The following is a 14,594-nucleotide window of genomic DNA, read 5'->3' on the forward strand; positions in this document are numbered from 1 at the left end:
TTCTTATTAAAGCGGTTGCACAAGCAATTCCGACTTATGCTATGCAATGCTTTAAAATCCCGACTAGCATTTTGAATGAGATTGAAAGACTGTGCTGGAACTTCTTTTGGGGGCAAAGGAAAAAAGAGCGGAAGATGGCTTGGATTGCTTAGGAGCACACTTTTTTCTTGAAGAAGGATGGTGGCCTTGGGATGAAGGATTTAAAAGCTTTTAATAAAGCCTTGTTGGCTAAACAAGCTTGGAGAATTCTGTCCAATAAATCCTCTCTTATGGTAAAAATTTTGAAGCAAAAATACTTCCCGAAAGTTGATTTCATGACAGCAAAGGTCACTTCAAGCGCAAGCTACACGTGGAGATCTATTATATCAGCTAGAGATTTAGTGTGCAAAGGAGCAAGGAAGCTTGTAGGTTCTGGTATGTCTATTGATATCTGGTCAGACCCCTGGGTGCCTACACTGCCCTCCTTCAAAGTCCTTCCTTCACAGATAAGACACGAGGAGAAACCTGCTGTTGTGGGACAGCTGATTAGCAATGGTGAATGGGATATGGAGATGCTGAACACTCAGTTCCTGCCTTGGGAAGCTGAGGAAATTTTGAAGATCCCGATTGCTAAGTATTGTGAGGAAGATAGTTGGACTTGGCATCAATCTAGCAATGGTATTTTTTCTGTCAGGAGTGCATACTATATGGAGTTAAAATCGAAGAGTGTTAACCAGGCCACTACCTCTAGTGATTCTGATTCGAAGTGCTGGAGTAATTTGTGGAATGCGATGGTTCCTCCCAAAATTAAATTGTTCGGGTGGAGAGTGCTCCATAATAGCATTTGTTTCGGGTGAAAACAATGGGACCTTGCCGAAGGTCCGCTGAAATGGAGAAGACTGGATTCGGTCCAAGTTACGTTGGGCCGAAGGTTTCCTGCACAGTAAACACACGTAAACTAGCCTCGGGGGTGTTGCCGAGGAAGGCCCCTCCGATGCTAAAGTCAGTACAATGTGTAAAAGGAAGACACTATGCAAGAGAGTTTGTAGCTTGAGGCTTTTGTGGAATATTTCTGAATGCCAGAATGAGCATATCAATTGGAATATCAATATGAACGTCAATGTGTGAATGTGTCAATATGATGGCTTTTATACCTCATCATACATGGAGAGGTTGGGCTTTAGCCCAATTGGCTTACTTTGTGGGCTGACCTTTGACTTTTGAGCAATTGGAGAGTTGAACCTTGACCTTGGGCTTTTAATTGGATCATTTAGTGCTTAGGCCCAATTTTGACTAAATTGGACCCAAACAACTTGCCCCCCAGACCCGATTTGGAAGGATGACGGGTCGGGTTTGATTTAATTCAGAAAAGGAGGGAAGTAAATGATTTAATTGATCCAAAAATTTGAGTTTAAACCGTAATTAATGAGATAACAACGGTTAATGATTGCGGAAGTTGGACGGATAATGGGCAGTTTAATCACAAGATCATGTGTTTAATGGTTACTTAGTGGGTATTTAAGAGAAATTAAAGCACAAACTCTTCGTATCCCGTACCTGGAGATATAAACAGAGGCGCGTCATTCTCCTCACTTATTCACCAACACAAACCCAGGATTCTTCGAGAGAGAAACCAAGAACCCGCATCAAAACTTCGCAAATTCCCCGAGCATTGAGCTTAGAAACTGAGACTTGCCACTACGAATTCGTAAATCGGCAACTTTCGCTTCAGATTAAGGTAAATTCCTTTGATTTCAGTTTATTTTTCTTCGAATTCGAACTCCTTCCCCTTTTCTTTCGACTTTTCTCTTCGAAATAATCAATGGCAAGAGGAGTTAGAGGTAGAGCCCGTGCTCCAAGAAGAGCAAGGCCGATTCCCGATCCTAGGAACAGGATTGGGACCTGGAATGGTCAAAGGCCGGAGTCTGACCCTGCTGAAGGGATTAGGGCGATTCCCCTTTCCTCGGCTCCTCCTCAAAGAACGGATGAGCCGAGCGCTTCTGGACGGGATGATGAAGTTCCCGCTGTACTTTGGGATATCCTCCCTGGGTTTTCAGAATGGGAGAATGCCGAAGTCGTTTCGGCCATGATAAAAAATCGCCCCTACTCATGGTGGGTAGAGAACGCCGATCAATATCGATTTGCCGAGCAAATTGAGTTGCATTACGGCATTTTTGAAGCTGATGGATATTGGTGCCGAATGCCCTCAGCATCCGATAGAATCCATCGTCCACCCCCAGGGTATGTGGGGGTGTACACGAGACAGCTTCAGTACGGGCTGAGGTTCCCTTTGGACGTTTTCGTCCGAGACTTGCTGATCCATTACAACATCTCCCTATGTCAGCTAACCCCCACCAGCATCCGAAGGGTGATGACATACTTATGGGTCTGCAAGTTCTTCAAGTACGTGCCGAACCTGCACTGCTTCAGAAAGCTCCATCGGCTAGTGCCAAATATTCAAAGTGGGCACGGAAGCCATGGTTCTGGGTGGTACCGGATTGAGTCCCGGCCCCAATACTTGACCATGTGGCCAAACGACTCTTCAGACAAGGACAGGAGAGGTCAATGGATTTGGGTTAGGGCACCCACAGATCCGGGCCACCCTTGCGTCTTCAGCGCTCCCCGGTACTTAGCTGAGCCTGATCCCGAAATGGGAAGTCTAGGTCCCCCCGCAGATAACGGGGCGGATCCGAACCTGGATCAGCAACATATCTTCGGCAAGCTGCCGAACCCGGGGGGGAGTGGTCGAATGCAGCATATCCCGGAGACTTGGCTCCCCGATACGCATTACGTTTTCCAAGAGAACATGCTAGCAGCTGTTGGCCTCAGCCGAAAGTTTAAGGATGGTAAGCTTCTTCGGCTGGGGCCGAGGCTTTTTAACTACCTCTTTTTCTTCTCTCGCTTTGCTTTTTTTATGTTGTGCCGATCTATCTGAGCTAAACTTTCCCCTTTCCTTTTTTCAGAGCGGGACGAGACCAACGTTGACATTAACTACGCTCGTCTTGGTGTCAATCGAGAGCGAGTTGTAACTGAACGGGCCCCGTCTATCACTGAGCCGAGGCATAGGGAAGTTCACCTAGACTCTTCCCACTTCCAAATCGAGGCTGTTGCTCTGTATCAGAGGCAGAAGCCTTGGTGGAAGAAGAGAGACCCTTGGTTTCAGCTGCTGAACGAAGAAGCTGAAGCGGCCCGCACAGCCGAAGAGGTTGCACGGGTACTTGAGGCTTGCGAAGGAGGAGAAGGGTCCTCCAGAGCTGCTGAAGCCGAAGCTGCAGCTAGAGCAGCTGAAGAAGACGAGGCTTTGCTGAAGACCTCGGTGAGCTTTCAGACAACTTTTTCTTTTTTCTTTTCTTTTTTCTTTTTTCTTTCTTTTTTTTTTTTTTTTTATTACTCACATTCTTCTTCCCCCCTGTCTGTTACAGTCTGAAGAGAGTAACAGACACAGAGAAGGCAAAGCTCTTGTTCGTCCCGAAGACCAAATACAAGAGTCTTCAGACTCAGATATGGACGAGCAGCCCCTTCTGAAAAGGCGCCGAAGGATGGCCATCATCGGCCCTCATGACTTTCAGCAGAGGCCGATGACCATCGGCGTCGCAATAAGGGAACCTGAGGAAGGCAACGGATCGCCGAGGGTTCCCCAGCCAACACCCCAATCACCTCAAAAGACCCCTCCGCCACCTCCTGAGATGGAGGTGGATCAGAGAACTCCCGAACCTAAGGGAGGGGTCCAAGAAGAAATCAAGAAGAGTGCTGATGAGCACGAAAATAAGGATGCCGTGATGTCCAGCGCTGAGGGCTTCACGGCAGACATCGCAAGAGAGGTTGAGGCTTTCGTCCTCACCCCTGAAGAAGAGGAGGTCATAGTAATTGACTCCTCTGAGAAGGACGATGCTGAGACAACCAAAGCTAATCAAGCTCCATCGTCGTCCTTCCCTTCTTTCCAGACTCTGCATTCTGGAGAAATGGGTTTCTCGGCCCCCCGAATTCCAATCCCAGACCACATCTGGGACCTCATATGGGGTCAAAACCGAGAAGGAGCTGCAGCCTACTTCGGCAATTTTGCTGGCATGTCCGAAGTAGACAGGGCAAGGATCTGGTCGCTGAAGGCCACTGCTGGGATGGGCGAATCCAGCAGATCAGTTCCTGACCCAGCCAGGTCTAACCAACTGCTGATGATGCAGGTAATTTTCCTTGTCTTCATTTCCTCCGAAATTCAACTCTTAAAATATATATATTTTTTTTATATTTATTTTTGTCTTCCTGTTTTCAGTTCGTGCACAATCAGACTCTCACTGTAGAGATGATAGATACCCTACAAGATAGGGTAGACGCTGCTGTGCATGACAAGAAGGTGGCTGATGAGGAAGTAAAGCTTGCTAAGTTGAAGCAAGCAGCAGCTGAAGAGAAGCAGCAGGAGGTTGAAGAGTACGGGAAAAAAGCTGCTGAAGCCCTGAAAACCTTCTGCGATGCTATGGAGAAGGAAGTTTTTCCCCCACTGATGGAAGGGGAAAAATTCCTCCAGGAGCATATGGGAGTGGACGTCTCCAAATTCAAGGCTGCTGTTGAGAGCCGAATTCAAGAAGGAACTGCTGCACAAGCTGAAGTGCAGCAGCGTCTAGAGGCTCTTGAAGCCAGCCGAATGGCTGCTGAAGAGTTGCTCCTGGCCAAAGACGTCCAACTCTCAGAGGCTGCTGCTGCTGCTGAAGCCCAAAGAGCTAAATTCCAAGAGGCTGAGGATCAACTGCTGATCCAGAAAGTTGAAGTGGCCCAAGCTCAGACAAAGGCTTTCCAAATTCAGCAAGAGCTGAATGAGCTAAAAGGTTCTTCCTCCAAGGTCGCTGATGAGCTGAAGAAATCCAAGGAAGACTTGGAGGAGACCCAGAAGAAACTGGCTGATGCTGAGGCTTTACTCAAAGTCCGTGTCTATACCCAAGAGGAATATGAGATGGGTTTCAGAAACGGATTCCGAGTTTGCCGAAGAGTCTGCCTTCATGCTGAGCCGAAGCTGGACTGGTCTAAATGTGCTGAGTGGGTCCAGAATCCCGAAGACCCTCACATGAAGTATGCAACTCCAGCCGAAGCTGAAATTCTTAAGGCTGAGGAAGCCGAAGAGGAAGCTGAGAGACTGGAGTTGGAAGCTGAGCAGAGGGAAAGGGAGGCTCGGCAAAGTGCAAAGCCCGCTTCTTCTGCTGCTGGGGCTGAGGCCACCATGGGGCTCAACGCTGATCAGTCTGATCCTCAGGCTGAAGCATAGGAACTCGGGCAGTCGTCTTCAGAATCTTGCGGTTCATCATGTGCTTAACTTCAGACTTGCCGCTTTCTGAATTTTTTGCCTTGTTTTTTGCTTCAGCTTGCCTTGTCGTACAGCAGTTTTATTTTTTTGCTTATGTACGTATTTCGGCAGCTGTTATTTTCCGCTTGTGGGCGGCTGCCGATATTGAATTATTGAACTTGTAGCTCAATTTTTGAGCATGAAATATTTATTTGATGCTCTTTTCTTCAGTTGCTTTATTTTGATGCTCTTTTCTTCAATTCTGACGAACATACTTGCACTGAGTGCTTCTTGCCCCCCCAGAAATTGAAGTATGACTTCAGCTGAATAAGCAATTTCTTTACTTCTTCAAAATGGGTATCCGAAACACAGGGCCAACTGAAGGCAATGCTTCTGGGATACAAGTCTTACTGAAGATTGACTTTGTCTGAAAGTTGGATATCCGAGACACAGGGCCAACTGAAGGCAATGCTTGGGATATTAGCTTTCTGGGATACAAGGCTCAGTTAAGGCAATATCCCAGAATTGCCCATGGACTAACCTCTTTAGAACAAGTCTTACTGAAGTTTGACTTCAGCTGAAAGACCAGTGTTCTTAAAGAAGACGCATATCCGAAACACAGGGCCAACTGAAGGCAATGTTTCGAATAATGGCTTTCTGGGATACAAGGCTCAGTTAAGGCAATATCCCAGAATTGTCCATGGACTCATGTCTTTAGAGAACAGGTCTTACTGAAGTTTGACTTCAGCTGAAGGACCAGTGTTCTTAAAGAAGACGCATATCCGAAACACAGGGCCAACTGAAGGCAATGTTTCGAATAATGGCTTTCTGGGATACAAGGCTCAGTTAAGGCAATATCCCAGAATTGTCCGTGGACTCATGTCTTTGGAGAACAGGTCTTACTGAAGTTTGACTTCAGCTGAAGGACCAGTGTTCTTTAAAAAGACGAGTTTTGTAAGCCATCTGAAACCCAGTTACCCGAAGGCGAAGGTTTCAGACGAGGCTGATTTTAAAAATTTTCAACTGTTGCTGTTATCCTTGATTTTCTGTCTATCTTTGAAAAATGGATACCCGAAACACAGGGCCAACTTAAGGCAATGTTTCGGATAATGGCTCTCTGGGATACAAGGCTCAGTTAAGTCAATATCCCAGAATTGTCCATGGACTCATGTCTTTGGAGAACAAGTCTTACTGGAGTTTGACTTCAGCTGAAAGACCGGTGTTCTTTAAAAAGACGAGTTTTGTCAGCAATCTGAAACCCAGTTACCCGAAGGCGAAGGCTTCAGACGAGGCTGAATAAAAAACCCTTAAAGAGTAGATAGAACAAAGAAAATTTTGAAAGGATAAAAAGTTGTAAATATTTATATAAATGGCGGCTCCAAGGCCTTTCATTAGTTCAAAATGTACTTACAAAGATTGCTCTGCCCCGAAGGGTTTACACATGATATTTTTTCAGTACATCAGCGTTCCAGTGATTCTTCAACTCAGTTCCATCCAACTGTCGAAGTCGGTATGTCCCTGGCTGAAGCTCATCATAAATTTCATAAGGTCCCTCCCATGTAGCTGAGAGTTTCCCATGGATTCGGCCTTTCTGAACTGCAGCAGCATTCCGAAGGACAAGATCTCCAATTTTGAGAGGCCTTGCATGGACCCTTCGGTTATAAAATTTGCTGACTCTCTGCTTATAGGCGGCCATTTTATCTCGAGCTGAGTCTCTTACTTCGTCGAGGAAATCGAGAGATTCCCTCATCAGTCGCTCATTCTCAGCCGAGAAATGGTGCACTCGAAGGCTCTCAGAGCCAATTTCCACTGGAAGGACGGCTTCGGCACCATACACCAGTTCAAAAGGTGAGTGGCCCGTTGCCTCTTTTTCAGTTGTCCGAAGGGACCAAAGGGTTCCAGGGAGCTCTTCCAGCCACTTGGACTTTTGATCTTCCACCCTCTTCTTGAGGGCATTTAAGATCTGTTTATTTGCTGCTTCGGCTTGTCCGTTACTTTGTGGGTGGCATACTGCTGAATATGCCAGTTTGATGCCGAACTGATCTGTATACCGCTTCAGCGGTAAGTTATCAAATTGCCTCCCATGATCGAAGACAAATACTCTCGGGATGCCAAAGCGAGTGATGATATTCTGCCAGATAAATTTTCTGACAGTTTGCTCTGTAATGTTCGAGGCTGCTTCGGCCTCAATCCATTTACTGAAGTAGTCGACACCAACTATCAGCCATTTTTTCTGGTACACAGCCTCTAGAAATGGTCCCAGTATATCCAGTCCCCATTGGGCAAACGGGAGTGGATTAAGGATCGGCTGAAGATCCCTTGCTGGCTGATGGATAACTGGAGCATATTTTTGACATTTTTCGCATTTCCGAACCAGCTCCTTAGCATCTGCGATCATGGTGGGCCAGTAATATCCGGCCCTCAATGCCTTGTGGGCTAAGGTTCTTCCCCCAATGTGGTTCCCACAGATGCCGAGGTGAATCTCCCGTAGGATATAATCTGCATCTGTTGGTCCCACGCATTTCAGCAATGGGGCTGAGAAGGACTTTTTCAGAAGTTCCCCCCTGAAGACAATGAACCTAGAACTGGTTCTCTTCATCTTGGAGGCCAAAGCTTTATCCTCAGGAGTTTCTCCCCGAAGCTTGAAAGCTAAGATGGGTTCCATCCAACTAGGCTCTGGGTCAGCGCAGCACACTTCAGGTGCTTCGTCGACACTTCTCTCTCGACGCACTTCTACATATACAGACCTGTTCAGCTCGGTAAAAGATGAACTAGCAAGTTTGGAGAGTGCATCGGCTTGAGTATTCTGACCCCTTGGGATCAGCTGAACCTCAAAAGTTTTCAGCTCTGCAATGACTGATTTGATCTTGGCAAGATAAGCTATCATGGAGGGCTCTTTGGCCTCATAGCTGCCACTGATCTGATATGCAACTAGCTGAGAGTCTGTTTTTAAGCAGACATGATCGGCTTCCAAGGAGATGCATAATTGTAGGCCGGCGATTGCTGCCTCATATTCGGCTTCATTGTTCGAGGCCTTAAAAGAAAATTTTAGTGCATACTCAAAGGATTTGCCTTCGGGAGAAGTTATCACTACTCCTGCCCCCGAACCGTTCTCGGTGGAAGACCCATCCGTAAACACGGTCCAGACTTTCTTTTCATTGTCCAGCGCTTCTTGGTATGAGCATTCGGCCAAGAAATCCGCTAGGGCTTGAGCCTTAATGGCAGCCCTCGGACGGTAGCTGATGCTGAATTCGGTGAGCTCAAAAGCCCACTTGGCTAGCCTACCGGATTTTTCAACCTTGCCGAGAACTTTTTCCAACGGCTGATCAGTTAAGACCATTATCTGATGGCAATCAAAATAGGGCCTCAGCTTCCGAGCAGCTACTACTACCGCGAAAGCAACTTTCTCGAGTAGAGGATAGCGGGTCTCGGCATCCGTCAGTGTATGACTGACAAAATAGATCGGTTGTTGACTCTTACTCTCTTCCCTCAGCAATACTGCGCTGATGGTGGCCGGGCTAACGGCCACATATAGGTATAGAGTTTCTCCTTCAGCTGGGCTAGCCAGCGTTGGGAGTTGAGCCAGATGCTCCCGAAGCTGTTGAAAGGCGTCTTTTTGCTCTTCCTCCCAAACAAGCTCTTTTGTTTTCGGGAGTTTCAGGGCTTTGAAGAAGGGTAACCCCTTATCCGAAGCTCTGGAAATGAACCTCGAGAGGGCTGCCATTCTTCCGGTGAGCCGCTGAACATCCCGCTTCGTTTTCGGCTCAGGAAGGTCGAGAGCCGCTTTGACTTTAGAGGGATTGGCATCAATCCCCCTTTTGCTGACCATGAAACCCAGGAATTTCCCTGACTTCACGCCGAAGACACACTTCTTCGGATTCAGCTTCATTTGATGCTTTCTCAAGGTGGCGAAAGTTTCAGCCAGGTCCTTTACATGGTCCTCTAGTTTTTTGCTTTTGACGATTGAATCGTCAACATAGACTTCCATGTTTCGGCCCTTTTGATCGGCGAAAACTTGATCCACCAGCCTTTGATAGGTTGCCCCCGCATTTTTCAATCCGAAGGGCATCATTTTGTAATTATACACCCCAGCGTTCGTGACGAATGCTGTCTTGGCTCGATCGTCGGGGTGCATAAAGATCTGATGATACCCCGAGAATGCGTCCATGAAACTAAGCAAGGCATGGCCACTTGTCGAATCGACTAGCTGATCGATTCTCGGCAAGGGATAGAAATCCTTTGGGCAAGCCTTATTTAGGTCCGTGAAGTCAACGCACATCCTCCAGGTACCATTGGGCTTCTGAACCATCACCACATTTGCCAGCCATTCCGGATATTGGCAAGGTTCAATGAACCCTGCCTCCAATAATTTTTTGACTTCGGCTGCGATGTCTCGGTTCTTATTGGCGGAGTAGTTCCGCTTCTTTTGCTTAACTGGTCGACACGTTGGGTCAACATTAAGCTTGTGGGAGATGAGGTCTGAACTTATCCCGGGCATATCAGCTGCCGAGAAAGCAAACGCATCTCTGTTATCCCGAAGGAGCTGAATAAGTTCACAACGGGTGTTAGGATCAAGGTCCATCCCGATTGTTACACATTTCTCAGCATCTCCTTCGGCCAACTGAACTGTTTCAGTCTGTTGGTCCATGTCCATTGCCGATGGACTGGACTCTTCAGAATCTGGTCTGCTGCCAATGTCAGCAGGTGTCCCAGTCTTTGTGTTCTTCGGCTGGCTCTCTGAGTCTTGCGGCTCAGCTGAAGAGTCAACCTTTTCCCTTTCGGGACCTTTTTCTCTGGGCACGGATCCTTGGGCCGAAGCACTTAGGCCTTTCGGCTTTTTTGTGCTTGGCTCTCTTTCTTTTTCTTTCTCCTCCTCATCCTTGTCGTCATCTGGGCGACTACTGGATGGCTTGAGGTAGTTGCACCTTCGGGCGTCCTTTTGGTTGCCCTGTATCCTTTCGGGGAAGCCGGCGTCTGAGACGTAAATCATCAGCTGATGATAAGTTGAGACGACCCCTTGGATCTCGTGAATTATGGGTCTCCCCAAAATCACGTTGTACACTGAAGGAGCGTCGATGACCAAAAACTCAATCATGACGTTCCGGGCTGCCTCATCGCAACCGATGGTGACAGGAAGTGTCACCTTCCCATATGGATAAGTTGAAGCCCCATTGAACCCGGATACCGGATAGGGTACCGGCGTAAGGTGCTTGGGCTTCAGCTTAATTTGATTGTAGGCCTTTCGGAACAGAATGTTTGCTCCGCTGCCACCGTCAACAAGGACCTTACTGACGTCGTGGTTGGCCACCGTGGCGATGATCACCAACGGATCCTCGTGAGGGAACGTAATCCCCCGGCAGTCGGCGGCTGTGAACGTCATGTTCGGCACCGGCGACTGGGGAGATTGAATGTCAGCGTTGTTCACCTGGTGAGTCAAAGCTCTAAGGTGACGCTTGTACTCCCTCCGAGAGTATATTCCTCCCGAGATAACATTGATCGGAGGGAATTTCCCCTCCGGTTTTTTACTGTTTTTCCGGGGGAAATCAAGGTCCTGCCGAGGGTCCTTTGCTGACCTCTCGGATTCTTTTTTCTCGCGGTGATCCGCGATGTATTTTTTCAAGTATCCCTTCCGGACCATGTCCTCTATCTGGTCCTTCAGTTGGATACACTCCTCAGTGTTGTGGCCCGAAGACTCGTGGAACTCACACCACTGATTTTTATTTTTTCGCTGATACCACTCTGGGAGTGGTCTCGGCTTTCGGTAACTCTGCTCCTCCTTCGTCACACTGTAAATTTTGGCGCGTGGAAGAGAGAGCGGAGTGTAGGACTCGTATCTGCCTGTGTATGAGGCAAATCTGTCCTTCTTTAGGTCGTTGGCCAAAGATGGCTCCGGAGCCTTTGATTTTCCCTTTGCCTTATGGCCTTGGCCTTCAGACAAGGGTATTTGCCTCTGTTTCCCTCCCCCGGATTGAGGTTGGGTTTTTGCTTTATTCCATTCTTCGGCTCGGATGAACTTATCCGAAGCACTAAGAGCTTCCTCCAAGGTCTGCGGGGTATGCATGACCATGAAGTCTAGGAACTTTCCTGGCTGAAGGCCATTCTGCATTGCAAAAATAGCTAACCCCTGGTCCAGCTGGGAGACGCTTGATGACTCGTTACTGAAACGGGTCAGGTAGTCTCGGAGGCTTTCGGTTTCCCCCTGTTGCAGACTCATGAGCTCTGCGGTAGTCTTCTCTCGGCGGTTTGCCGTGGAAAACTTGCTCCTGAACTTGGAGGACAGATCATCCCAACCTGTTATGGAGCCTTGCCTTACTCCCTTGGAGATCCACGCTTGCGCGACCCCCTTGAGAGTGGTTGGGAAATATTTGCACCAAGTCGCCTCGGATCTGGGGCAAAGATGCATATGAGTCTCATACGAGGCCACGTGGTCCTTCGGATCCGTGGTCCCGTCATATGTGATATGCGACGGTATTTTAACCGTGGGTACGCGCTCTTCCAGTATCCATTGCTCGAATGGTGAACTAGCGGGTAGCATAACGGCCTTGCCCTTGTTCCTGGCCGAAGGGACCGCGCTCCGCCCTCTTAGAGAGGTAGGAGTGGTTTTCGTCCCTGGCTGGGAAGTCTGGGCCTCGGCTGCAGGGAACGAGAGGCGACTACGCACGCTCGGTTCCTGGCCGCCGAGTCGGTCAAGGACGCTTCTGCGAACAGTCTCAGGTTCCCGGCGAGTAGATTCTGGCCGAGAAGCTGAGCTGCTGCTCTTATGCGCTGCTGGTCTTGAGGATGAGGATCCTTTAAATAATTGAGAGTTCTTTTTCCTCTGTTTTTCATCTTTCCAAGAATCCTCCTCCCACTCTTCCAGTTCCCGGAAGGAAGGAAGCTTCCCACCGTCATGGTCTAACTTCCTCCGCTGATGCCGGGTATGCGGAGGAGTTCGATCACGAGGCGGTGGCATATTCTGTGCCCTCATTGCCTCCATGAGTACTGCCAGCGCTCTTGCCACCTCTTCCGAACTGGGCCCCGTCAAAGGGGTCCTCGGCCGAGTGTGGGAATGAGGCCGCGCAGCCGATGGTTGGCTTTGGGACACTGAATATGTCCTATGATCAGACTGACCCCTGCTAGACCGAGAGTGGTCCGGCCTATATTGAGAGTCATGCATTACGGGAGATAGGGAATCCTCCTTGTATGATCCTCCCCCCGAGCCGGCACCCTTGGGAGAGTTCCGGTCCGGCGAGGGCGATGGTGTAGGGGTTTTAGGCTTTTCGCCCGCTCCTTGACGGAGGCTTTTGCTCTTGCGGTTCTTAGCCATGGCTGCTAAGATAATTGCAAGATGATCTTGGTTAGGAATTTGGCTTAAAGATTTTTGAAAGTCTTCCCCACAGACGGCGCCAAATTGTTTCGGGTGAAAACAATGGGACCTTGCCGAAGGTCCGCTGAAATGGAGAAGACTGGATTCGGTCCAAGTTACGTTGGGCCGAAGGTTTCCTGCACAGTAAACACACGTAAACTAGCCTCGGGGGTGTTGCCGAGGAAGGCCCTTCCGATGCTAAAGTCAGTACAATGTGTAAAAGGAAGACACTATGCAAGAGAGTTTGTAGCTTGAGGCTTTTGTGGAATATTTCTGAATGCCAGAATGAGCATATCAATTGGAATATCAATATGAACGTCAATGTGTGAATGTGTCAATATGATGGCTTTTATACCTCATCATACATGGAGAGGTTGGGCTTTAGCCCAATTGGCTTACTTTGTGGGCTGACCTTTGACTTTTGAGCAATTGGAGAGTTGAACCTTGACCTTGGGCTTTTAATTGGATCATTTAGTGCTTAGGCCCAATTTTGACTAAATTGGACCCAAACAGCATTGTTGTTCAAGAAGCCCTTGCAAAACGAGGGATGAGTGTTGACAAAATGTGTCCGTGTTGTGGTGAGATGGATGAAACTTTGATGCATTCTCTTGTGCAATGTGAAGATACTCGTATTATTTGGTATGTCTCACCGTTGCGGCTTGATATTCCCAGTAACCCTGCCCTCTCTTTTACAGACTGGTACTACTCTCTAGTGAGTACTTTCAAGGAGAAACGATGGTGGGATGTATTCTAGTGTATTTTGTGGGGCATTTGGAATAAGAGGAATTTGTTCCTCTTTGAGAAGCGTACTGTTGAAATCGAAGACATAGTGCAGAAAGCTATTGGGTTGGTGGGTGAGTTTGCAAAAGCCAATGAGAAGCGTGGTACCAGAAGCAATTCTGAGCAAATTTTACAGAATTGGTCCCCTCCTAGACCAGGTATGTACAAGGTTAATGCTGATGCTGCTTGTTTCAGTGAGGGTGGAGTGGGTTTAGGGGCTGTTATGAGAGATTGGAAAGGGGACGTGATGGTGGCTACCTACTGCAAGATAAAAGGGAGGTTCGAGATTGTTGTGGCTGAAGCCTTAGCAGCTAGACACGCATTATCAATTGCCTTGGAAGCGGGCTCCTTCACATTACGCTAGAGGTGGACAACTTGACGTTATACCACAAGCTTGTAAATCATATTTGTGATTGCTCTGCCTTGGGGAACATTGTGAAAGATATTCTGCACCTGTGCAGATTATGTAACTCAATTGAGTTTTCTCATGTCGGGAGGGGAGGCAATAGAGTTGCTCACAAATTGGCTAATGTAAGTAGAGATTATGATGAGCTGAGGGTCTGGATTGAGGAGTTCCCTCCTTCTGTTGCTGCTGATGTAGCATTTGATGTAACCTGAACTTTTGCTCCTCTTTATTAATACTAGCAGTTTTCGTCAAAAAAAAAATTAATTTTTAAATTTTTTTTATTTTTTTTAGGGAACATCCAATAAAATTGATGAGTTCATATATGCAAGTAATTCAGTAATTGTAGATAGATCAATCGGTTTCATTAACACAAAATTATCATGTTTTTTCAAACAATTTATTTAATGGTTATATTTTGTTCATTTATTAAATTTAATTAAAGATATAAATTATCATTTCATATATAACTAATACTCCCTCCGTTTTTTTCTAAATGCATCACTTTCCTTTTATGGGTGTTTTTTTTTTAAATGCATCACTTCCCTATTTGGTAACTTTATACAATATTTTATCATTTCTCTCTCTTACTTTAAACTCTATTTAAAATATTTTATCATTTATTTCTCTTCCATGGTCCCCACTTATATAATAAAAATATTTACAACCCTCGCACTCTTTCTCTTTCATGGTCCCCATCTAACTTTTACTATAATAAATTATTCACCCACTCACAATATTATATTATCCTCCTAAAACTCCGTGCTTCACCCAGTGATGCAAATAAAAAAACGGAGGGAGTATATGAAGTTAAA

General features: G+C 47.1%; 1 protein-coding gene across 1 annotated transcript; it reads left to right on the forward strand.

The window, feature by feature from the left end:
* Nucleotides 1-269: 269 nt before the first annotated feature.
* LOC110720538 lies at nt 270-13,994 on the forward strand. Its single transcript, XM_021899574.1, has 4 exons — nt 270-745; nt 13,110-13,295; nt 13,380-13,655; nt 13,838-13,994. The coding sequence occupies exons 1-4, from the start codon at nt 270-272 to the stop codon at nt 13,992-13,994; spliced, it is 1,095 nt and encodes a 364-aa protein (XP_021755266.1).
* The last annotated feature ends 600 nt before the right edge of the window (nt 13,995-14,594 follow it).

This window comes from Chenopodium quinoa, unplaced genomic scaffold (genome assembly GCF_001683475.1).
Source record: "Chenopodium quinoa cultivar QQ74 unplaced genomic scaffold, ASM168347v1, whole genome shotgun sequence".
Classification (NCBI taxonomy): Eukaryota; Viridiplantae; Streptophyta; class Magnoliopsida; order Caryophyllales; family Amaranthaceae; genus Chenopodium; species Chenopodium quinoa.